Source organism: Prinia subflava, chromosome 2, assembly GCF_021018805.1.
Source record: "Prinia subflava isolate CZ2003 ecotype Zambia chromosome 2, Cam_Psub_1.2, whole genome shotgun sequence".
Lineage (NCBI taxonomy): Eukaryota > Metazoa > Chordata > Aves > Passeriformes > Cisticolidae > Prinia > Prinia subflava.
This window is the reverse complement of record NC_086248.1, coordinates 949,479-975,224: the sequence shown is the minus strand read 5'-3', so window position 1 is coordinate 975,224 and position 25,746 is coordinate 949,479. Positions and strand designations below refer to the sequence as shown.

At 48.1% G+C, this 25,746-nt stretch overlaps 1 protein-coding gene across 1 annotated transcript; it reads left to right on the top strand.

Annotated features, from left to right (window-relative positions):
• The first annotated feature begins 658 nt into the window (after window positions 1-658).
• On the top strand, window positions 659-24,995 carry LOC134564107 (interferon-induced very large GTPase 1-like). The gene is made up of 3 exons (XM_063422746.1): window positions 659-810; window positions 2,722-2,783; window positions 16,644-24,995. The coding sequence occupies exon 3, from the start codon at window positions 16,646-16,648 to the stop codon at window positions 23,954-23,956; it is 7,311 nt and encodes a 2,436-aa protein (XP_063278816.1). The 5' UTR covers window positions 659-810; window positions 2,722-2,783; window positions 16,644-16,645; the 3' UTR covers window positions 23,957-24,995.
• Window positions 24,996-25,746: the final 751 nt, after the last annotated feature.

Sequence of the window (25,746 nt, the reverse complement as noted above, 5' to 3'; positions counted from 1 at the left end):
TTACCTTGTCACATTCACAAATGGGGCTGGAAGGAACCTTAAAGCTCATCCAGGGCCACCCCCTGCCATAGGCAGGGACACCTTCCACTATCCCAGGTTGCTCCAAGCACTATCCAACCTGGCCTTCCTCGTAAACTTCCCCTCTGCCAGGGCCTCCCCACACTCCCTCCCATATTAGGGAGGGAACAATTCCTCCCTAATATCCCATCTATCCCTGAGAAGATGTGGCTGCATCTGGGTCCCCTGGCACAGGGGAAGTTTGGATAGTGCTTGGAGCAACCTGGGATAGTGGAAGGTGTCCCTATCTTGGAATGGGGCAGCTACTGCTTCTCTGACAACTGTCCCAGCCTCTCACAACTCTCCAGGGAAGAATTCCTTCTCAGTATCTCATGTAACCCTTCCCTCTGGCATGGGAAGCCATTCCACCCTTGTCCTGTCTCTCCAGACCTTTCTCCAAACACCCTCTCCTCCTTCTTTTAAATGTATGCATATCTAGCTTACACAGTTTACAAAATTATTAGTGGCAGTCAGCACTGGAGTTAAGGGTCAGAGATCTGCAACAGTTTTAACTTTTTAACTGTGAGGCAACTCAAACCACAGCTGCTGTGGAATTTGGATCGTAATTCAATCATCTGACTCCAAAAGAGGCGTTCCACTGTCACATACTGTTACAGTAAAACGCCTGATTTCCTGGAATTGCTACGCTGCCTCTGGGACAGAAAGAGCCGCACCCAGTCCAGAGCCAGGGCCTTAGGAGGGGCTGTGCTGGGCTTCTCCCATCCCAGGAGCTGCGGGACACCGAGGGAGAAGGTAGGGCCCTGCGGATGAGCTGCGGGGCCGGCAGCAGCAGCGAGCGGGATCTTGTCGCTCTCCTGCCTCCTGTTGCCGCTGTTTTGGCACGGCTGGGGACATGGCAGGGCAGGAGAAGAGGGGTCTGAGGGCAGGGGAGGGCGGTGTCTGCTCCTCCGTGGGCTGCAGAAAGCCGCCTTTGCTGGCAGCCGCTTTGGGGGAGCTCGGGGGAGCCGTGTGCGCTGCGGGGCTGAGCTGGGAGAGGGGCCGGGGTCAGAGGGGTGGGAGAGGAGCGGAGAGGGAAGGAGGAGGGATGCGGGGGCATGGAGGGGCAGAGCGAAGTCTGCAGAGGCGCAGAGCCTGTCCCGAGAGCTGGCGGCGGGGCTGGCCGGGCACAGATCCCTTGCGGAGCCCCTTCCCTGCCGCCAGCCCGTGCCCGGCCGGGAAAAGCTCCCGCAGGCGGGCCCCACCCTGCCCGGCCCGGGCACCCCCAGCCCCGCGGTGGAGCCGGACGGCTGCGCTCCCGGAAGGCAGGAGCCATGGGCGATCATTGCTTTTCCTCCCCATGCAGGGAGGGTGAAATTCAACTCTCTTACAGTCTCAGCGTCAGCACTCAGAGCGCTCTGCTTCCTGGGACAGTCTCTCAAAGGCACCAGCACCCCCACAGCCCCTTTCTCTGGGGCAGGGCTGGGGAAAACACTCTCGGGGGGCTGTTCGCATGAAATGGGGCGGAGTCATTCCCATGGCAGGTCCTGTTGCCCGCCTTGTTGCTTCCCTCGTTTGATTGCCAGGAGGAACTGGATCCCGAGTTATGCCCTGAATGTGCTTAGTGCCTCTCTGCGGGCACTGACACTGGCACATGGGGCTTTTTCCCTGTTTCTGAGGAAAATGGGAAGCCGTGCAGGGACTGCCAAGGGTGCCTGGGGGCACGTTCTGGGTGTGGCTGGGCTGGAGTTCATGTTGTCCAGGGCAGCCCCTGACTCCTGAGACTGAACCAGTGCTGGGAGTGCTCCGGTGGGAGAGAACTTATTAGGGGACAGGGCTGGGACAAGTGGCTCAAGTGGAGAAGCTGCAGCAGTGACCCTGAGCCTGCAGTTCCCTTCCTGAGCAGCCATCCTGCACTGGGACTCTGCTGGTCTGGGAGCAGCTGGACATGTGCCCAAAGAAAACAATTGGTGTCTGAAGTCCCTCCTGTGCTCTGCCAGCACACCCAGCTTTGCTCCTCTGCTGAGCTGCCCTTATCTCGAGCCAGTGGCTTTTCCTGCTTCTGCTGTCCCCCTCCTGTCCCCATCCTGCTGGTGGGAGCACACGAGCTGCAGGTGGGGCTCAGTGGCTGCTGGGATCCAAACCCAGAGCTGCTTCTCCCCCCTCTGCGGGGCCCTGAGCTTGCCCCCATCAGCAGCTGTGTGATGTGGGCAGTGCTGGGACGGGACCCGTGCTGCCCCATTCTCAGGGCTGTTCCCCTGGCTCTGCCCCTCCACTCCTTGTCTGCTGCCCCAAGAGCACAGATGTTCCCTGGACAGCCTCTCACCCATCAGCACCCTCAAGTCCTTCTCCTCACAGCTGCTCTCAATCCCTGCTCTTCCCAGCTTGTGTCTGTGCCTGGCATTGCCTGCACCCAGGGCCAGCACCTGCACTTGGCCTTGTTGACCTTCAGGGGCTTTGCTCTGTCCCACCCCTCCAGCATGTCCAGCTTCCTTCTGCTGGGGGAACATGGATGTAGGTCCCAGGTGAAACCCTGCTCTGGTCACCTCCCCACAAGAGCCCTGAGTAGTCTTTGCTGCCTGGGCAATCTCCAGTGGAGGAGAAGGATTGGCCTCCAGTGCTCCTTGGAAGTAAACCTCCACATTGATGGGTGGCAATCCATCAATGTGGAGGTTCTCCTCTCCTGACAGTCTGGTCTTTTCCTGACCATCTGGTCTTTTCCTTTAGGATTTCAGGCCTTTTCTTCGGACTGATACTCTTGTTGGCGCAACTGGTGTATCTGCTATGAGGTGAGTGAGGGGAATCAGAGCCCAGAGCCCTTGCACAGATTGCCCAAATCTGCAGGGATTCCCGAGGGAAAGCTGTCCCTGAAGGCTCTGGAAGGATGCAGGAGCCCTCATGTCTATACCTGAGTCCAAGCCCCTGGGATCAGTGCCTGTGCTGCTAAGAGTCTTGTGGCCTTGGTGGGGTGCAAGCTGAGTGCTTGGGAAGGTTTTGTGCACGGAATAAATCTCTCCAGTATCCAGCTGAACAATGCACACTGGGACAGTTCTCGGGGTTGTGTGACAGTGTCAAAACCCCCAAAGGTTTAAAGGCAGGTGTGCAATGAGAGCGCCAGCTTTGCTAGGGTGAGAACATGGAATCATGGAATGGCCTGAGGTCAAAGGTGTTTTGCCAGGGGGCAGGGTCTGCAGAAAAGACACAAACACCAACTTAAGGTGCAATTTACTGTAATGCAAAACTGCAAAGAATGACCAAGGGATGAGTTCAGCAATGCACCCAATTATTACTACAAAGATTTCCTGTACTGATTAACAAAGATACATCTCCAGTTACCCTCAGACTTTACCATCCTCCAGATGCACACATCAGCTGGGGAGGCCCTCCTGGTAACTGGGAATTCCTGTGGTGCTTCCACCTGAAGGCAGGGAGGCTCCAACCTCGCTGTGGGAGAGCTCAGCTTTTATAGCATTGCATACACAAGCTGACATCACTTCCAGTGCAGGAACATCTGGTTTCATTCTGTTCTTGGGTTATTCCTGAAGCCTGGCCAGGGATCAAGGGGGAACCAAGGAAATTGTCTTTGATCCTACAGCCCCAAGCAAGGCCACGTATCTGAATTTTAAATATGGAAAAGTAAATGCATGTTTTGCCAATGAAGGGATACATAGATCATATTGCCAATGACAGTTTGCCAGTTAATGAATATATCTAAAGTTTAGATTCATCTAGAGGTCAACTTTGGCTCAGGACTTGTTCTGGCCTCAGTCAGGGCCTGTTCTTCAGGCCTTAGTACTTCAGAAGGGACACACAGGGATCCTGGGAGAGGCAGGACAGAAAGCTTTACTGAAATGCAAGAAGCTCAGGTTTACTATCTGTCCTTGGTCAACTGCGTGACTTAATGTGTTATAAAAGGAAATTCAGTGTGACAAGAAGGACTTGTCCCTCCTAAGCCACTGTATCGGTGTTGACCCATGACTGACTTGTCCTTCTGGAATTTTTCAATCAAAAGTGACCAGCACTGATGGACCCCAGCACCTTTCAGAGCTGTTTCCATGGGCCCTCTGTAACTGGCCCCTGAGCAGCCTGAGCTCTGCCTTTACCATGGCCAGGGTTGAAGGCTTGATGCACAAGGACAAAATACCTTTCAATTGATTTAGCTAAAAGGGGATGTTTATGTCAGTGCTGGGCCCATGTGGTATAGCTCCCAAAGGCATGAGCAACCTTCCACGGCTTTAGCTCTGTATTTATTCACAAAAAACATGCGTATTCCAAAACGCCTACCCATATTCATCACCTGTCTCCGCCCATTCTCCACTTGGTACTAAAATTAGTTGCATACTCATTGCAGCTGCGTAGTCTTCCTCCTTTTTGAGTCAGTGGTGGCAGAAAATGAGTTGGAAGGCTGCATGAGGAAGTAAGGAATGTCTTCCTTGCTTACTAAACTTTTCACCTTCATCCCATTGCTATGACTACCTGACCTGCTGATCCCTTCATTCTGGTCTTTATTAGTTTTAGTGTCAAAACTGAGGAGGTATAGGTTTTTCTTGGCTGGCTCTGAGTGATTCTCAATGTATATCAATTTCCCTTAATGAAAGTTGGGACTCTAAACTTGGGGCTGGAGACAGAGCAACGCAGGTCCGACCAATATGGTTATAACATACGTTCTCCCCTTTATTCACGAAATGGCTGGTTTTATACTGTACAGAATAGTTTACAGTAGCAGGTGCATTTCTATTGGCATGCAGCATGAACAAGTATGTAAGCTATCACAGTTTAAGGCAGCGACCGTATTTCCATCCTAACTATCCTAGCTAAAGCATGTACACACCTGAAGTGAATTTCTAACTGCGCCACAGGTTTATCTACTTCTAGGCAGGCCAAAATCTGAGGCCTTGCAGGCCAGAATCTGAGGCCTAGTTTGGGATAGCTCAACCTTTATTTTATAAGTCATCCTGCTCTTGCTACCTTTGCCCGTTTTTCTTTTGAGCTATCCCAACTGGGTCTGTGGCACGGCTGGCTACTTTTGTATACACTGTTACAAGCAAAGCACTATTTGATTCACTCAGAAAAACCCCAAGATCCCAGCCATTAAATGCATAAGATAAAAGCACAGTATTCAGTCCTTGCCATTCATCCATACACAGGTTCTAAATTTAAAGTCTCAAAATCGTCTGCGGTCTCTTCTTCCTCACTGCCTGGTGATGTATCACGACTGCAGGCTTCTCTGTTGTTACTGGGATAGTCGAGGTTGCCTCTTTTAACGCAGCTGCAATGATGTGTCCTTGTTGCTCTATAGCATTTTGCATGGCTGCTGTGAATGCTGCTGTCTCGTTGTCTTGTTCAGCTCTGGCAGCTCTTACTAGCATCTCATTGACTCCACAGCTTTGAAGAAGGGAAGTTAAAACAGTCTTGGTATGTGAGTTGGTATTCTCAAAGGCAAGGGAACGAAACAGATGTTCTTGCATACTAATGAAAGTAAAATGTAATTATCAAATCATTTTTGCTATTACCTCAGAGACTGCAAACTGCTGAAACTTTCTTTTAGTGAAGATCTTGATAGCTTTTCCCGGGCAAGGATACCAGGTTTCACCTCAAAGTTGATTCAGCTGTTATATTAATAGGATCAAATTGCTAAGTTAAGATAACTTGCATATTATTTTTTGGAGCAGAAGCCTCTGGGCCTTGTTGGCAAACATCTGTCCAAGTTAAGATCAGAGTCTGGCCAGGACTCAAACTTTAAGTTGGAGTGATTCTCTCTAGGATATCCTTTAAATATAACTTCTAATAACAATAAACATAAAATGCCTAAAATACAGCAAACTGTTATAATATCTTTACACAAAAAAAAGTACTTAAAATGAAACTTAAGGAAAAATTCTGACTTGCACTTAACAATACAACTACATTTTTTAACAACAGCATTTACAAAATGCTTAAATGGCTAAAAAAAAATAGAAAAATTCAAATGACAAATGCCTTTTGAAAAACCCTATAAACAAATGACAAAGCATAAAAACTTAACTTTAATATCAACTTACAAGTACTATTAATTTTTATATATTTTTTCATATTATATGATTAATATATTAATACTTAACATGTCAACAAATTGTATTTCATGACTCTCATACACTTATGAATTTAAAATGAAACACAAAAGACTAAAACAATTCGTAACTAAGAATAAAATCAAAGATCTAACAAATTGTATCTTCTCTTCAAATTTTATTTATTAATGTTCTATCATCATCATTTCAAATGAAACTGTTTCATTTTTAAAGAAAAATAACTAAACTTTGCAAATTAACCAAGCATACCTTTTATAAATTGTAAATCACCTTTTAAATCAACTAATATTTAAATCTAATGCCAACAAATCTTAATAAAAAATTTACAACTTACAGTAATCTTATAAAATCTATATGCAGCAAATCAATATAAATTCATTACTAATTAAACTTCTTGAAACTTAAATATAAACTTAACTTAAACTCATCAGGGCCCAAATCTTAACAATAAACTTTAAAATTATATATTTAGTAATATGTAACTCAAACTAAACCACACAAAAATGAATCTTAACAACATCAAAATGTAAAAACATATCTCAGCCTTACACAATGAATAACTCTGGCTAAAAGCTCATTTTCATTTCATTTTCTATTTTATCTTCTTTCTGATAAAATGTTCCTTTCTCACACTGTGTTTCCCACACAATGATGGATTGCTCCACAACAGAGGGATGAATGATTGTATTTTCTTCTTCTGGTCTTTTCTTACAATGTCCACTTGCTGTTCTGTTGAAACACTTGTTGAAGTGCTGTGAGAATTTCTTCGCTTGGGCTTGGAGGATCTTATCAACCTGAAATATGTCCACTTTTCTGTATGTTTTCATCATCTCTGCTTAACAATCCTGGAAGCTCCTCGGGCATTGGCATAACATAGGGTCGAGTTACAATGACTTGATTGCTTTCAAAGATGATACTGACAGGGTCTGCACTCATTGAGGGGACACTCATGCTGCCCACCCTCACCGCATGGGGGTAGGGAGATCGCAGGGACCAATCTGACAGCCAGTGCAATTGATTTATAGTAGAAGTGTTCACACCCGTGTTGAAAAGTAGTGATAGGGTGACAAATTGCGTTGATACAGGCTGTGGGGGTGCAGTGGCTTTAGATCAATCCGAGTCTGGATTCTTGAAGGCTGACACAGGCGCAGCCATGTTTGTTTTGATCACATGTGCTGATGATGTCAGCTCTTGTTCCAGCAAGGAGAAGGCTGACACCGCCCCGCTCTCAGCACCGCCCTGAACTCTGCCTCTTTGCTGCGTCACCTGTGCCCACCTCGCTCCGCCTTCGGCCCCGCCTGCCTCCTCGTCTTTCACTACACCCCCTGAGTCCAGTGGCCGAGATGCTTCCTGGTTGCTTTCATTCTCCCCAGGAGCTGGTAAAGGCACTTCCTGCTTTCGGACCATGCGGTACGCTGCATCTACCATTCCACGCAGAGAGGGGCAAAGCGGAGCTGCATTGTCACTTAGGGAATGCATGGAATTTATACTGAAGAACCTGGCTATTTTAGATAGTTTTTTCAGTTCTTTTGGCTTGGAGAGGGAGACCCCTGAGTCATAGGGACCGGGAGTCATTTTTTCTAAGACTAAGATTGCGGCTTTGCATTTTGCAGCGACTGTTTGCAAGGTATTTATTACTTTTTTTCAAATCACGCCTAATTCTGAGCAAATCTTTGCTTCTTTCCCTTGTGAAACAACAGAGTCCCATAATAATTCACTTATTTCCTTCCATCCTGCTTCACTAAAACGAAGCAATGGCTGGTTTAACTTTCTTTTCTTCCGAACCCGTAGTGTTAACTGTCTCATATTAGCTTCTTTGATCTTTTCACCCCTTTTTGAGGCAATCGTAGCTAAAAGCTGCAACACTGCCCCATAGTGTTTTTCCATGCTTTTAAAATTCTTTGCTTTAACTTGTGGTCTTTGTTTACCTTCCCCACAGCGTGTCGCTGTTCTCCTTCAGGTGAAATCAGGCAACAAGCGTTCTCCAACTCCCCGCCCTGTAAGTTCAGGAATGTTCGTGTGTTCAGACCAAATCCAGATACATCAAACAAACTCCAAAATGGCAGGGACTTCCAGCATTTAAACTCCGCATCAAAGCATAATAAAACCAAATAAAATCCGTATTAAAACGTCCAAGTATCTGCATTAAAGCAAAAAATAAAAAACAAAAACAGGTCCCAGTTCCAGGCGCCAAATGAAAGTTGGGACTCTAAACTTGGGGTTGAAGACAGAGCAACGCAGGTCCGACCAATATGGTTATAACATACGTTCTCCCCTTTATTCACGAAATGGCTGGTTTTATACTGTACAGAATAGTTTACAGTAGCAGGTGCATTTCTATTGGCATGCAGCGTGAACAAGTATGTAAGCTATCACAGTTTAAGGCAGCGACCGTATTTCCATCCTGACTATCCTAGCTAAAGCATGTACACACCTTAAGTGAATTTCTAACTGCGCCACAGGTTTATCTACTTCTAGGCAGGCCAAAATCTGAGGCCTTGCAGGCCAGAATCTGAGGCCTAGTTTGGGATAGCTCAACCTTTATTTTATAAGTCATCCTGCTCTTGCTACACCTTAAATGTTTCCATATGTGCATTGGCCCCACTGTGGCTGACTCTGAATGTTATCATATGTAAACTATTCTAGGCAACTTCTAATCTTACATTTCATTCCTAACTCCTCGTTTCTAAATCCTTCTAGTCTATTTCTTTAAGCCTGGTGTTATAAATAGGGCCAGGAGACACTCCTCCTTTTTGAAAGGCTTTTATTGAAAACAGACTGGATGGGGGGGGGGCCCAAGGGGTCGAGCACACCACTACTGCTCCCACGGATGACAAAGACGAGGAGGTGTTCAGCTTTGCTCTGCCACAGGAATCCTCAGGAAGGCACTTTGGGGGCTTGTTGTCCAGGGGTGTCTTGCAGATGGAGAACTATTCAGGTCACGGCAACCAGATGAAGTTGCCCTGGTTAGTAGTCTTACTGCTGCGCCAGTCTAGGGGCATTACCTTCCGTCCTGAATTTTGCTCTGGCTCATTTCTTTAAGAGTCTTTTTACTCTTAAATAGTACCCAGTGTTCCAGTGTTCTTCTCTATTTGCATATTGGGCGTCATTTTAAAGAGCAGTGGAGGCAGTTCCCCAGGAGACAAGGGATACAAGAACAATGTAACTAAAAGGCAGGGACACATAGGCTATACCATAACAGGGTAATTGAAACAATTGACCAGGAGTACCAGAATTGGGTAATTAAAAAATAAATTGGGGATACTGAAATGGGGTGATTAAAACAATTGATCAGGGATACAGAAACAGGGTAATTAACAGTAGGTGATTAGAACAGTTAATTAACATCAACTTCTTTAAGCATGTTAGCATAGGAACTTGCTCCTTATAAACCCCTCTGTTTCTTCAATGGGGCTTAGGCCTGCATCAATTAAGACTTTTTAGGTTCTCTGAGGTACAGCTTAATAACTGATACTTCGATGTTTTCAGGTGTTTTATGACTTTTTGATTGTGTATTCGCAGCAAAATTAGATTTCCTTTACAGGACAACTTCTAAGCAGCTACTGCCCATAAGTGGCAATGGTTTCGTGACATCTGATAAACAGGAGAGGTTGACACAATTTAAAACTTGAATCAGTATGGAATTGCATCAGTGACGTCCTTTCTCCTCCTTTGTAGAGGGGATGGCACATGGGCCTTCTCGGTCTAGTAGAGGCCCTCCCAGGAGTCCAGTATAAGTCCTCCTCCCCCATATTCTAGGCGGGAAGTGAATTCACCTGGTCTTGCCTCCTGTTATCTTTCCTTTTTCGGGGGAGAGTTCATCTGTCTTGATGCAGAGTCTTTTTTATTTCTTTCTTTCTAGTGTCAGGTCTCTCTATAGTTGCCCTACTAATTTACTTCTCCCTCGGGGGTGTTCTCTGAGGGATTGACTTAAATTAGCCTCAGGGTTAGTCTAAGACAGGGGTACTTTAACCCTTTTAACTAGATAACTACAGCTTTTGAGTCTTGCATTATTAAGACTACGCAAAACTTAGGACTTATAGGGACTTTCAATTGAAAATTAATCATGATAGAAAAACCTAGAACTTATCTGTCTAAAAAAATATGGAAGGCTCTTTCAGTGTGAGAATGAAATCCCCATACATAATCTTTTTAATAACTATAAATTATGATAATAAATAAATGTTATGCTAATATGCTACATAATCAATACATATAAATATAATTATTGAATATTTGCAAAATTTGAAACAAACTTTCATCAGACGGAAGTAAATCAATGTCACTTTCCATGTAGTTTGGGGACACCTCTTTGAGGATATCATTTATTACATCAAGCTCTAGATCTTGACTGTATGAATTATGTTTTTCACTTGTCATTGCTGCCTGTGCCACACTGACCTCCTGGGATACGATCATTGCCACATCACTGTGCACTGTTCTCATACATTGATCCTCAGCAATTGAAGTGGGAGGCAATAATTCTGCCAGTAGTTCATCAATGTTATCACAGTCAGTGTCTCTTGGAAAATTATCTGTCTTACTTTCATAATTATTACTCGGGACATTGATTCGATACTGCAATTCATTGTGATTTTGAAATTCAGTCTGAGGAGAGGTGTTTACAAATTTTTCCTCTTTCATCTGTTCTTCTGCTCATCTGTCTAGTAAAGCTAGCTTCTTCCCCTTTGCATTAAGGTTCTTTAGCTGTCTTAGACTAATTCCCTCCCATGGCCAAATTTCTGACATTTGAGTATTCCCACAAACCCAACAATTGGTTAAATTCAATTCCCTACTGATCCTCTCAATCAAACCTATGAATAAATTTTTCCCCGGGGGTATTTCCAAATCATCTTTTCCTTTGGTCACTATGATTAATTGTTTCTCTTTTATTACATCTATTTGTTCCTTCTGATTTGCTTCATGTTCAAAACAGAACCAGGTTTCTCCCATAGGGCGTGCCCCGAGTAAGCGCTGCCTAAATAGGGCTGTATTCCTTGCAATCCAATAGACCTTTCCGTCCTCATGACAAGTGGTTATTTGTGAATAATTAAAACAATTGGGGTTTATGTTGGTGTGGACTCTTATTAGCGACCTGAGATATTCCCTGTCATAGAGGGGGTGATAGCATTGGTGTATGCATTCTCTCTTCCCTCTATGGTGCTTGCAAACAGGGCTGTCATTAGCCTTCCCAAGAGTCCGGTATGAACCATTCTTTTTGGTCTCACCCGGTCTTGCCTCTCGGAGATGGGGAATTCTTTGGGGTATGTATCCGAGTCTTCCTTATTCCCCATTTTTATTAATTTCAGTGGCCCTTGGGCAATGATCTATGGGAGATTTCGTCTGCATGGAGATGGGGATTTTTGAGAGCGGTGTTTTCTAATTAAACTTTCCAAAAAAACCTTTACGAACCTACAACAACAATTACAAAAACATCAACAATAATCCCTGAAATTTCTTAACCAACTTCCTTAACAAATATGTCAGTCTCCAACTGATTTGTCTACCTGTGATAAGTCTCTCATCTAATCTCTGGTTTTTTCTTCAAGCTCTGTCTAATAATTTTTATTCCTATTTAATTCATTAAATTTATAGCAAAAAACTTAACGTGATTGCTAAGTCATGCTTTATAAAAACACATCAGGCGGGAATCACTAAAACCCCTTGATAACATTTAACTGATACTGACCGTCTTTTAATATTAAAATCTCAAACAAATTTCATCATGGAAGGAACTGACTAACATTACTTTTATTTACGAACTTGCTCTCCATCACTAAACCATGGATACTGTCCTTCTGCAGGGCCCTTGCAAGAAGGCAATAGACAGGGTTTAATGAGTGGATCATGTGCTAAAAGGATTGAAGGGAATCAGGGGAACGGTAGCGACCTGCATTTTCAAGTTTCTGCGGGATTCTTCCTTCAATCTATTCAGCAGAGCAAAACAATCAGGATACAAAGGTCTGGTTCAACAAACAGAGCTGGCATTTATAAGGCCTCTATAAATTCATTTAATTGAGAAATAATGATAGAGATCATCATTATCATAACACATATATGTTAAATGTATATATAATAGATATAATGAATATAATAAAATGTAATAGATATAAACATGATAATAGCAAAAATCCAAGGGAACGCTGGGTGGGGTACGAATAAGGAGGTCGACAGGGAAATTGCACAGTTGCCATCAGAAAATGTACAAAACCAATTTCTTCCAATAGACTAATCTGAGAAGTAAGGCAAAAGAAACAGGGAAATGAATTTTAATGATGGCTGTTATATTTGACTTGCATGGCCATTTACTAACACTTGCTACAGAACAAGATTATTAAAGAGAAGGAGTGTAATCACTGTGATTTTTTCTCACAAGTTTTCTTTCCTTTGGGTCATACAATCTCAAGGTTCAAAAAGGCTTCCATAGGGGTTTGGAAGGACCAAAACTTTTTGGGATATCTCTCCAGAAATTAAATGCTAAGGGTTGAACCGCAACCAAAGGGGGAAACTTTGCTTCAAAAAGGGAAGTGAGAACATTAGGATTAAGCAAAGCATGACTAACTGGGCACAAGCAATTTGGTTGTTCCCCTTCCTTCTCTTGGCTGGGATCCAATCTAGGGTCTACCAGAGGCATTTTATGGCCACCGGGAGGTCTTAATTTTTTCTCTCTCTCCTATATTTGCATTCTTGCAGTCCTGACTATCCTAACCTCCTCTGAGCTGGACAAGATATTAAGGATGGACTTTAGCTCACCCCATGTATATATGTTTGGGCCTAAAAACTGATCCACCTGATTTGATACCACCAATGGGTCCTCCACTAGATTTCTCAGTTCCTTTTTAAATCCTCAGACTTCAGAGACTGTCAATGGGGCATTTACAAACCCTACCCCCTCCGGCCACTCTACCCATAGGGACATCCCTAAGGGGAAAGAGCTTCTCTATTTTGGCTGTCTTAGACCTGGTATAACAATATGGGCTTTCCGTGAGATCCCTGTTCTCGGGATGAGCAGGAGGTACAGGGGTGTTTTGTTTATCAGAAGAAGTTGCACTACCTGAATACAAGCTCAGCTCCCAGTTGGGAGGATGCAAAGGGATAACATTGAGTGAGGGAGCAGGGACTAAGCTCGTAGCATGGGACATGGGAGATGGGGTCAAGGTAATTGGCTGAGAAGGTATGGACGGGACTGAAGGAACTGAGGGTGTGACTGGGTTAGGGGGAGCGGTGGTGGGGAGAACTGGTGTAGGAAAGGGAACCAAACTTGGGGCATGACTATTAGGAGGAGGGGGTAGTGGAATTGCTGTAGTAGGAGGAGGGGGTACTGCTGTGGAGGAGGGAGTAGTTGGGGGCTTTGAAGGAATAGGTACCAGGGGCTGAACAGGGGAGGTTGAGGGATGAGCTGGGGTAACTAAGGGCAGAACTGGGGGAACTGGCAGACGACCTGGGGCACTGCTGGGTAATCATTGGGAGGAAGAGGAGGAGGTAGATAATCTAGAAGGTCCCACCTATCATTGACTCCTTCCCTCTCATTCCCTTTTTTCTTCTCTTGTAATTTGCATATTCTCATAGCCTCGTTGCCTGCAGCGTTCTCTTGCCAACAGGCCGCATAGGATAGTTCATCTGGGTCAGGATTCCCTCGGGCTCTCAAATGTTGGTTTAATTGGGAACACATCCAAGGGTCTTGTGTTCCATACCATGGCCATTCCCTCTGCAGGTATAACTGGGGCCAAACTTCTATGTGATAAGGAATCATTTTAATCCAGTTTAGACCCTTTGTGGCCTCCTGGGAATCCCACTGATCTAACATTTGCCCAAGGAGGCTATTAGGGGGAATATTCCATTCTCTCTTGGTTTTCCTTACAGGAACCTGCCCTCCTGCTGACACACTTCCCATATTTATTACTCTAAATTAAAGTGGAAAAGAAATTTTGAAGGTACCTCTATTTAAACTTAAATATAGGGACAACTTAACTTCAAGTACGCAAAGAGAAAAATTTGTTGACCTCTACAAGAATATCGTTGTTTCAGCCAAAGTCCGGACTCAAAAATTATGGCTCAAACCTCTAGTCGGGCATTTGGGGTTTGTCCCAGTGACCAAACCCCTTATGTACTCCTGCGTCTTGCCCCCCCAGAGGGACTATGAGCACCCTGGTCGATGCAGACAGGGTCCCTAGTACTAAGGTTCCCTCAGGACTTCCCCTGCCTAGCCTCCTGCCAGGCCGGCTACCTGGCTCAGCTACTCCTCCCCAGCGAGGTAGCTTCCAGCAAGGGGATGCACATGGGTAGCGACCCCAACCAGCAGGGCCTGCTCCCCCCTTTACCTTTTCACCAGGCTCTCCTCTACCTGGCTCAGCTACTCCTCCCCAGCGAGGTAGCTGCGGCCACAGGGATGCACGTGGGTACGAGCCCACTCCATAGGGCCTGCTCCCCCTTTTGCCTTTTCACCAGGCTTTTCCAACCCCGGTCTAGACTTCCTGTCCCTAGTGCTGGCCTTTGGCCTCTCCTTGGGCCAGTTCCTAAGTATTCAGAGCGACCCCACCCAGCAGGGCCTGCTCCCCCCTTTGCCCTTTTCACCAGGCCCTCCTCTACCTGGCTCAGCTACTCTTCCCCAGCAGGGTGGCTTCAGCCCAAGGGATGTGGGGGTATGTATGGTGCCTGCCTTGGCCCCAACGCTGACTCCCCACCCCAGTGCTCTCGGGCCGTGGGTCTATGGTCTCCCTTCCTAGGACTGCGGCAGCACACCACCTCTCTCTGCATCCAGTCCAACCCTGGGAAGTGAAGGCCTTTATGGACACTCGGTGGGGAAGTGCCTGGGGGCACCCTTGAAAGATGAATTAGGCCTCTTTAAAAAAACTCTAAGGTGCCCCTACCCCAATGGAAATTTAATGACGGGCAACACAACTACTAACTAACTAAATTCACTCCATCTCTCTTGAAATTATAGGCAACCTAACCGATGGGAAAACAACTAAAACTCTACGAAATGTTGAAAAATGGGTGCGACTCTCACTATGCCCAAACCTCCACACACCCGGAGCTACTTGGGCCGCTTAGCCCTTTCTGAGGGAAGCCTTCCCTTCTGCGTGCCACTCACACTCTAATTTACTCCACATGCCTGGAGGGGGGCCCATCTGCCCCTTAGGAGATGCCTCACTCATTCCTCTGGGCCTTGTTAGGCCTCTCTCGCTTCCCTCCATTCTCGGCCGGCCCCCTCAAGGAAGTTTGGAACCGCGTTACTAGGAGGTCCTCACTTGCTTCGGGGATCCGAGCTGCCGGTCCCCGTCTCGCTCACTCAGCACTCACACGCCTCCTACTCCCGCCACCCGTTGTACTTACCAGCGCTCTTTTGCGTCGTCCCATCCCTGGCTGTTCTCCATCCGGATGAAGCCAGCTGTCCCGGAGGCCCGTTAGAGTGGGCGGCCATCCCATCCTTGGTTCTCTTCGGATGTGGCTTATCCCGGATGATTGCTCAAGCTGTTATAAATAGAGCCAGGAGAACTGAGTAATTAAACAGTCAATTGGGGATACTGAAATGGGGTAATTAAAACAATTGATCAGGGATACAGAAACAGGGTAATTACCTGTAGGTAATTGGAACAGTTAATTAACATCAACTTCTTAAGCATGTTAGCATAGGAACTTGTTACTTCCTCTAACAAAATAGCATGGTTCAGGTTTGCAGGGACTTTTCATCCTGTCACCAGAGATTTTAAGCTCAGTGGCTCCACAGTGGCTGTGACTGAGATGGCCACCAATGGGCACTTGGCCGATGAGACCTTCTGTGCTAACAAGCAGCAGATCACAGAGGGGCACCGCTCCAGGTTGGCTCCTAAAGTCTCCAGTCTCTCCTGACGGGCCACCACGATGCCCCAGGCACAGCTATGGGCAGGGACAAGGTGGATTTTCCCCTGCACAGAAGTGGGCTCCCTGAGTGTGCCAGGAAGCAGCTCCTGGAAAGAGCTGTGAGTGGGGCGAGGGAGGGGCTGCGCTGGCAGCTGGAACCGGAGAACAGCTCAGAGGCCTTGTGACCATGCTAGGCATAGTGGGAGTGTGTCTGGGGAGTGTGGGGTGCCCATGGGGAGAGCGTGTGAGCGCTGCCTCCAGGTGCTGAGAGCAGCAGGCTGGGCCAGGTAGCGAGCAGGGCAGGCGTGGGGCTGAGCAGAGGGTGCAGGATGCAGGCAGGGCTGTTGGATGGGCACAGGGGCTGTGCCAGTGCTCCAGGGAGCCAGGAATGCCCCTGGCTCTCTGAACTTGTGAATTGGGGAGTTCTGCTGGGAGGATGTGGGCAATGGTGAAGGCAGCACCTTGTGCAGGGCAGGCTGTGTCGCTGAGTGAGTCTGTGTGTGTCTGTGTTTGTGTCTCTGTGAGTCTCTGCTGTGTCTAGGATACACCCTCAGCTCCAGGGCTGATCCTGCAAACAGAAAAGCAACAGGAACATCCAGAGTGCTGGGAAAGAGACCCTAGCTCTTGTGCCATTTCAGCTGGGCTCCACCAGCTGGGTGGGACACACCACGGGGCTGCAGCTGCTTCAGAGCCTCTGACAGCACCTCAGGGAAAGTCTCTTTTCTTCCTCCACAGACATGGCTTCAAAGGAGGACACACAAGAGGGGGATGCCAAGGTGCAACTCTTGGCAGAGGAATTAGAGAAGGAAGGACTGGATACTGGATACTGGCTGCCCAAGGTGATGCAGATCCTGGGAATTAAGAACAGAGAAGCCCTGCAACATCTGGAATATAAAGACTATGTAGAACTGGAGTGTGAGGTACAACATCCCTGGGAGAAGAAGGCACTCCAGAAACTCCTGAAAATACCAGATGAGAAAACAACCACTAAAAAGGTGCAGAAGGAGCACTTGGAGAAGACAAAGCAAAGACAAGAAGTGGCCAAACAAGCCCTGAATGATCTGACAGAAATGCTCAACAGCCACAGTCACAGCCAGGATGCTGTGAGGGAGAAAGCAGAGACTCTGTGGCAAGCCATGGAGATTCCCAAAGAGTTCTGGCCACCACCAAAGAAACCCTTGGCAGATATGCTGGAGAGCATCCAGAAGCAGTTGGAGCAGCAGGAGTTGTCAGCAGTCACGATGGAGAGCATCCCTGACACGGAGCTGCTGCAGCGGGCATCGGGGGGACTGGCCCTGCAGGGCATCTACAGAAGCAGCAGACCTGAAGATGTGCTGGCAAAGCGAGAGCAGCTCCTCAGGGTTCCTGAGGGATTCCAGCTCACCGGTCCAGAGCAGGGATCATTACTTCAGAGGAATGAGTTCTCCTCCTCTGCAGCAGAATCGACTTTCATCAAGTCCATGGAGCAGCTGGGGATCAGCATGAGCGTTTCTGCCAAAGCCTTGTTCTGGGGTATTAATCTGGGAGCAAGTGTAGATAAGAGCAGCTCCTCACAGTCACAGGACACCCACCAATCCCGCTCTGAGGAGAGCTACTTTTGCACCACCATGTACCAGTACATCCCTCTGGCCTCCTGCTACTTCCAAAGGCATCAGCTTCGCCTCTCGGATGCGGCTCTGAAGGAGCTGCAAGACATGGAGCAGACTTTGAATGACACTCAGGAAGACAAGGTGCTCCTGCTGAAAAGGTGTGAGAGGTTCTTCAGCACATTTGGGTCCCACATAAACCAGGGTCCCCTCCACTTTGGGGGAATATTCTGGTGGAAGGTGTCTACAAAGGGATTCCGAGCCGAGCAGCAGGAAGAGATGAAGCGACAAGCATCTGAAGCACTGAACAGCCTTGTCAGGACGAGCTATGGTGACTTCCTGGCAAGTGCTGCGGGGGCCCTGGATGTTTCCATATCCAGCTCAAAGGCTTCTGTCCTGGGGAGAGCTGGAGAGAATTCCCATGCAACAATTCAGCTCAATGTGGTCAACACAGGGGTCCCACTGGACACAACTTCTCTTCCTCAGTGGAAAACGGGGCTCGTGTCCGATAACAGAACGTGGTGCGTTATCGACCGTGGCTTTGAGCTGATCCCAGTGTGGGACGTCATCCTGTACAATCACAGCGGGGATTTTAAGTCTGTCGGTCAGATGAGCAGAGTCCTCATGGCTGCGTACAAAGAGCTGTCCAATCAGAGCGTTGGCACCATTTTTGGGAAGGAAATAGAAATTGCAGTACAAGAAGCCAGAGATTTCATGGAGACTGTGAAGACCTGGGAGGTGACAGTGGATGAAAGGAAGCTGCTCATGCTGATGAAGCTAAAAGATGATCTGAATGCAAAAACCGGGAACCCCAGTGTGTGGATCAACATGTGCCTGTCAGACAAAGCCCTGCAGGACTTCCTGGTGAAAACCATGCAGAGCTCCCAGGAGTCACCTCCAGAAAACACCAGCTCTGTCAAGGTCATGTTGAGAAGCCTCCTGGATCCTCATATCTACTCTGTCAAGGATTTCCCTGAGACTTCCTTCATTATGCAATGGATCTTCCAGAATGAGCACAAGCTTCCCAGATCTCCCAAAGTCTCAGAGCTTGGAGAGCTCATCAAAACCCTGCAGCAAATGAAGAAGCACATCCATGATGTCACCTACGCACCAGGAAGCTCTGCTTCTGCCATTCATGAAGCAAAGATAGAAGCCACCATGACCAGCAGCCTCGCCATTTATTCCTTACTCCAGTCTCTCCAAGCACGGGCTCAGAAGGAGATGGAACTGTTGGTGCTCTTGATTGTGACCAGCACAGGGTACCAGGTGGAAAGCAGCACTTTCCAGCACCTTCTTGGATACCCAGAAATTCAGTACATGGCCAAGGAAATGGAAGAGGCACATGAGGAGTACGTGAACCTGAAGGAGCAAGATGCCGACAGAGCTGAGGCCTCCCTTCTGCTGACGGGTCTGACTGTGACACCAGAAAGTCAAGAGCTGTCCCCTGAGCAGAAGAGGGAGCGTTTAGTTTTCATGGAAGATCACATGAAAGGCTCGTGGTCCCCACAGATAAAGAATCTCCTTCAAAAGCACAGAGGAGGTGAAGACTGGGAGAGGCTGGAACGGGACTTGAATTCCTTGATCAGTGGGTGCTTGGATGACAAACGGGATGAAGAGAGGATGCAGAACATACTCAGAGACCTGGAAGATACTTTTCCAGCCACTGAGGCATCCAGTCAATCCCAATCCAAGTCAGAGAGCAGCCAATCCAAAGCAAATGAAGCCTTGGCAAACCCGGAGTTCCTCCAGTTGCTCAAGAGCCTTGGACTCCATAGTCACTATCCAAGAAAAATGGGGATGGCAGATTTCCACACCATCAACAAGACATCTCTGCAGGACAGCCAGCCCAGCAAGGACACAGAACTGCCAGGTTACTTCTTGCAAAGGCTGTTAACTGTGGATTACCAGGTGAGATACCTGACTTGCAGGGATGACAGCAACCTAAAACTTGCACCCCTGCCACAAACCACAACAGAAGAGCACCAACACTCAGACTTCTTTGAACAGTTTTTTGATGATTCAAAGGAAGTGGCCCCTGAATGTGCAAGCACATTGGACGCATGTACCCATGTGCACCCCATGGACCTGCAGATGGCCATTTTCCATTGTGCTGATGACTTCCTGAGACAGACCCTTGCAACCAAGCTGGCATTCTGCCAACTGGCCCTGCCCCTGCTGGTGCCCAACCCGTGCACTTCACGCATTGAGTTCCCGCTCTACGCCCTCAGCCAAATCCAAAGGAGCTGGAAAGAGACAGAGAAGTCAGGAAAGCAGGCTGGAGCAAAAGGTTACAACAACAAACTCATCTTTCAGGCACAGACACCCATCGTGTCCTTCTTCCGCATTGGCAGCTCGGCCTCCTCTTCCAAGTCTCAGCTCCTGAACGCTCTGCTGAGCAGACGCAAACACGACACTTTCTTCCACCGCCACTGCAGAGGCAGCACCAGGGAGTGTTTGCTGATGGAAGGGGTGGTGGAGATCGCCTGGTACTGCCCCCGTGGAAGCCCCGATGACACCTTTGAGTGCTGCGTGGCTTTCTGTAACCTGCATGGAGACGCCAGGGATCACGGAGCACAGCTGCAGTTCCTGCAGGAGATATCTGCTGTCAATGTGGCTCTCGTGTCCAATTTAGAACACATGGACAGCGATGGGAAAAAGATTCTTCAGGGCCTGTTGAAGTCAAAAAAGCCTTTGATTTGTCTTCTTGTGGAAAAGGAGAATATTGCAGATGGACAAGTCGGCAAAAACATAAAAATAGGGCTCAAGAATAGAAATGAAGCAGAACTGATGGACCAGCTGACCAACATTATCAGGGATCTCCTAGAAGGGTCTAATGTACATTTCAGCCTGGATGCCTGCGTGGTCAAAGCTCGCCAGTGTGGATTCATAGTGGATGCAGATCAGGCAGCGTGTGTGACAGCCAAAGCAAAGGCAAAGGAGCTGGTGGACCTTCTGAAGAAAGAGAAGCTGTCTGAGATCAAATCCCTGCTCCTGCCACTTCAAGGAAAACTGTGGAATGAATGGGGCAAAAAGGACAAGGAACTCACTCGCTTGCGTGAGAAGAGGAACAAGAGCATTGAGCATCATCGCAGCCAAATTGAATATGACAAGAAAGCAATAAGAAGAAAACAACTGGAGAAAGCTTTCCCTCTGAACCCACTGATGAAATCATTCCTTGGCTTTCTCCATGCCCATCCAGCAGATACCAAGAAATACTTCCTGCAGTGGATGAAGGTCTTGATGGATGAGCAGTTCTGCGGTCCCCTTGAAGAACTGAGGAGAGACTATCACAAGTTATGGTTTGAAACCCGGACTGGAAAGAAAAGCCAGGAAAATACAAGGGTGAATGATGAGATGCTAAATCGCTTGGATGCCCTCTCTGATGAAATCAATGATTCATCCATTGGACTGGAGCACCTTCTGAGAGAGGTAGGGCAGATTTATGAAGCTCTGGAACTAATGAACTCCAAAACTGAGAGTTTTGCAAAACTGCCAGAAATTGCAGCAGAGCTGATGGTTTCAGGATATCCCGTGGAGCTGATGGATGGGGATGCTTCTTACCTGCCCTTGTGCTGGGTGGGAGCAATCTTTGACAGCTTAATTGAGAGGCTGGGGGACAAACGAGTGTTTGTGCTCTCTGTGCTCGGCATCCAGAGCAGCGGCAAGTCCACCCTGCTGAATGCCATGTTTGGTCTGCAGTTCAACGTCAGCGCGGGGAGATGCACCCGTGGAGCCTTTATGCAGCTCATCCCAGTGGGCGAGGAGCTGCAGCAAGACCTGGGCTTTGATTTTGTGCTGGTGGTTGACACAGAGGGACTTCGTGCTATTGAGGTGGCCAATAAACAGTCCCTGAGCCATGACAACGAGCTGGCCACCTTTGTCATTGGTGTTGGCAACATGACTGTGATCAATGTCTTTGGAGAAAACCCATCTGAAATGCAAGATGTTCTCCAGATCGCTGTGCAGGCTTTCCTGAGGATGAAGAAAGTCAATCTTTCCCCAAGCTGCCTCTTTGTCCACCAAAACGTGGGAGAAGCAACTGCCAAGGAGCAGAACATGGAAGGCCAAAGGCGTTTGCAGGAAAAGCTGGATGAAATGACTGTGGTAGCAGCTCAGCAGGAATTCTGTGACATCTCCTCCTTCAGCGATGTCATTGGCTTTGATGTGAACACCCACATTCACTACTTTGCTCACCTGTGGGATGGAACCCCCCCCATGGCAGCACCCAACCTCACCTACAGCCAGAACGTCCAGCAACTCAAGAGCAAAATCCTTCAGGCTGCCAAGAAGCAGTCACAGCGCAGCATTTTGAGGCTGTCGAGCCTGAAAGATCGTATTGGTGACCTCTGGAATGCTTTGCTGAATGAAAACTTTGTTTTCAGCTTCAAAAATACCCTGGAGATTGCTGCCTACAGGAAACTGGAAAGTGCCTTTAGTCAGTGGACCTGGAGGTTGAGGAGTCACATCTCAGACATACAGATGAGACTGGACAACAAAATTCGGAATGGGGACTTGCAGAATGTCCCCCGAAAAGAGCTTGAAGGGCGGGTGCAAGAGACAAGTGATGCCATTGAGAAAGAGGTGGAAAAGTATTTCAAGGAAGACAAAGACTGTGAGACACTGGTGCAGTGGAAATCAAGCACAGAGCTGAAGCTGAAAGAACTAAAAGAGTCTCTTCTTCTTGAAACAAGAAAGAAATGTGAGAATCTGATTGAGCTACAGAAGGAGCAGAGGAAACTGGATGCAAGGAAGTTGGAATATGAAGATGAGCTCCTAAGAAGGAGTAGGAAGCTGGCTATGACTCTGAAAGGGAAGAGCCTCAGTGAGGGAAAACTGGAGGAAGAGTTTACTCTTGTCTGGAACAAGTGGAATGCCAAAGTCTCCCGTGCTGCTCCTCCTCTAGAACGGGTGGGTATTGATAGAGATATTGAAGACGTCCTTCTTGAGCACTTTAAGGTGCCAGGTTTCCATGCAAGGATCAGATCATTTCACAAAGGCAGAGGATTTTCTTTTGACAAAGAGAAATACATCATGAAGAAAAAGAATTTAGGCTTTATCCAAGATCCCAGGACCACTTCCAGTGCTGATGTCATCAACTTTCAGCACATCACAGAAAACATCATAGCGAGTGTGAGGGCAAACATTGATAAAAAAGAACAGGAGAAACGCGACTACAGTCGAAATTTTATCCATGAAATACTCAATGAAGTACAGAAAGGTGTCAACTCTGTCCCCAGCAATGCAAGATGTACTTTTAACAGAGAGTACAGCATGGATTTGTCTCTGTATCTCTGCAAAATGGCAGCAGAAAGGTTTAAAGCCATGCATGAAGCATTCCAAAAGGCAAATGACCCAGCTGAGTACTTGAGCAGCAAGAGAAAAGATTTCTTCCAATGTTTCCTGATTTCCTGCCAAAGAGCCACTTGGATCACGTCTTTTGCTGTTTTCCTTTGTAACAAGATTGAACCGGCTCTTCGCCGGGCGGTCTACGAGAGGACAGCTAAAGCCATTGCTGAGGACATGCAGAAGAAAGTCCCAGATTTCCAGGGCAACAGAGCCAATCTGGAAGTTTCCATCCTGAGATACCTGGCAGAACAAGAAAATTTTGAGTATTTCAGATGTTACCTCATGCGTCCAGAGGATTTTTTCCACAAATACATTGCTATAAAAGTTCAGAGTTACTGTTCGGATGAGAGCAAGAGCCTGGAGAGGTTTTTAGATTTAACTCTTAATCACCTCTATCGAAACATCCTGTCAGCAGTTTCTTTATCAACCCGAATTGTCAAAGACAGAAAAGACGAAGAAGATAAAATATCTCTCTGGCTGAATGAGTTTTGCAGGGAACTGACAGAGGTGATCAGCTTGCCCAGAAGTGACCTGAAGGGCCTTGAGCACCAGGAGGTCACAGACATTGAGTCCCTAAGCAGTGCCATGGCAGAAGCTCTGGATGACCTGAGGGACAGGCTCAAGAAAGAATTTGCTGGTGCTGACCTGAGCTCGTTTTCACGGCAGCCTCACACCATCCTGGCAGAGCATTTTTCAGGGTGCTGGGAACAGTGTCCCTTTTGTGGGGCTGTCTGCACAAACACCATGTGGAATCATGATGGAGACCATCAGCTGGTCTTCCATCGCCCACGAGCTTTGATGGGAACCATGTGGTATAGGACAGACCACTTAGTCATTGATATTTGTTCCAGCCTTGTTACAACTGACCTTAATTTCAGGTTTGATAATGATGAATGGATCCCGTATAAAACATATCGTGATGCAGGACCTCCTTTTTCCACTTGGAAAATTCTTCCTGATTCATCCATGCAGGCGTACTGGAAATGGTTTGTGTCTCATTTCAGGACACAGCTGGAAGATTTGTACAATGGGAAATTTCAGGGAAGAGGAGAAATCCCTGAGGCGTGGCAGAGAATCACCAAGCAAGATGTACTCTCCGAGCTGGACAGACATTAGGTCACATCCATGGGAAGGAACAACCACAACAGATTTGCAGTTTAGAAGAATTTGTAGCATGCTTTCCACAAAATGCAGTTCCAATGATGATGCTCTCAAGCACAATGATGACAATGGTATCCAATTGCTCCCAAATTTGGTGCAATCAGGCGTGTTACTGCAGCCATTGCTCAGCAATTCCCTCACTTCATGATAAAGCCAGAATCCTCTTGCCTTCTTGCCATAAACATTTCCCTCTGCTTTGTCCTAGAGCCAAACCAAACCCTCTCGTTGGGGTGATCGGCCTTGTGGCCAAGCCCGAGCCCAAGGGCCAGGGCAAGGGCAAAGGCAGCACTCCAAGCACCCCTTGCATCAGCTGCTGTGAGACAAGAAGGGACAGTGCCCCAAAGGCAGTTTATCCTGCAGCAAGGAGGTGTCCTGCTCAGAGAAAGGGCTGTGGGACCTGAGGCCAACTCCATGCTGGCTGCAAGCTGTTCTGCTTGGCTTTTGGGTGTCATCCTTCCCTCCCTGATTGCAGCCTCCTGGATCAGGTGGGGCTGTTCTCCCACAGGAGCTGTTGTGACTCTGGGCTCAGGAAAGCAGTGACACAACCACCCCAGGGCTCAGGCACTGCTTTCACTCCCTGTCTCCAAGGTGCTGTGTCTCTGTCCAGGGCAGCTGCTCCTGCTCACGTGCCTGGGGCTGCTGCCCTTCCCTCCAGCCCTCAGCCCAGGCAGGAGCTGCTCCTGCCCTTGGCCTATCTGCTGAGCAAAAGCCTTTGGAATGCCCCATGTGGAGAATCCTGTCTGCCAGCACCTTCTGCAGCATCCCTGGGGCAGTGGTGGAGCTGTCCAGGCAGGCTGGTGGCACTGGGGCCGTGCTCTGGAGAAGGTGGCAGCAGCTGGCTCTCCCCCAGGGAGCTGTGGGGGGATTTTGCTGTGCAGGTGCTGCAACCCCGCTGGCGATGCGAGGGCCAAGCCCTCCTGGAGAGCTGGCTGAAGGGCTGCTCCAGCCTCATCCCCTGCAGGCTCTGCTAATAAAGGAGTGGATTTGGACAGTGCTGCTCTGTATCTCCTTTGTGTTCAGGGGAGCCACAGCTGGGGGTGACTCGAGCTCTGTGTGCTGCAGACAGGCAGGGGACAGGGGGTGGCTCTGGGGCAGGGGCTGTGGCAGCAGAGGCTCTGCTGCATTCAGGGTCTCTGCTGCAGGAGCAGCTTCACTGTCTGCAGGGACAGCACAGAGGGCAGGAAGTCCCAAACCACAACATCCAGGGAAACCAATGTCAGTGCCAGGTGCCAAAGAGGCAGCACTGGGAACCAAGGCTGGCCTGTCACACACACAGAGGGCTGAGAAGGTTGTTCCCAGTGAGGTTCTGTGCTCTGCTCAGCTGGGAACGTGTGGGAGAAAAGGGGATTGGGCCCAAACTCTGCCCATCCCAGCCCTGGCCAAGCAGACCCAGAGCCAGTGACAGGAGCCAGAGCTGGGCTGTGTGAGCGTGTGCTGCAAGGGGTGAGTGCCAGGGACTGGGGACAGCTGGGCTGGGAGGGCATTTGGGCTGGGTCTTGGAGCCAGACTGGGAGTGGAGATGCCCCTGGCCATGGTGTCACCTCCTGGGCTGCATGGGGAATGTCCCAGTGCAGCTCCTGGAGTGAGTGGGGGAGATCCAGGGCCACAGCTGGGTGCTTTGGAGAGGACCCAGTGCAGCAAGGGAGGGTGTCCTCAGGCCTGGGCTGGGGTATCAGGAGGGTGCAGGGTCCCTCACCTGCTACCCTCACCTGTGCCTGCTGTCCCAGCTCCCTCTCCAGTACAGC

Excerpts from the sequence above, each read along its gene's own strand:
- LOC134564107 (XM_063422746.1), top strand. The coding sequence starts at position 16,646 with ATGGCTTCAAAGGAGGACACACAAGAGGGGGATGCCAAGGTGCAACTC.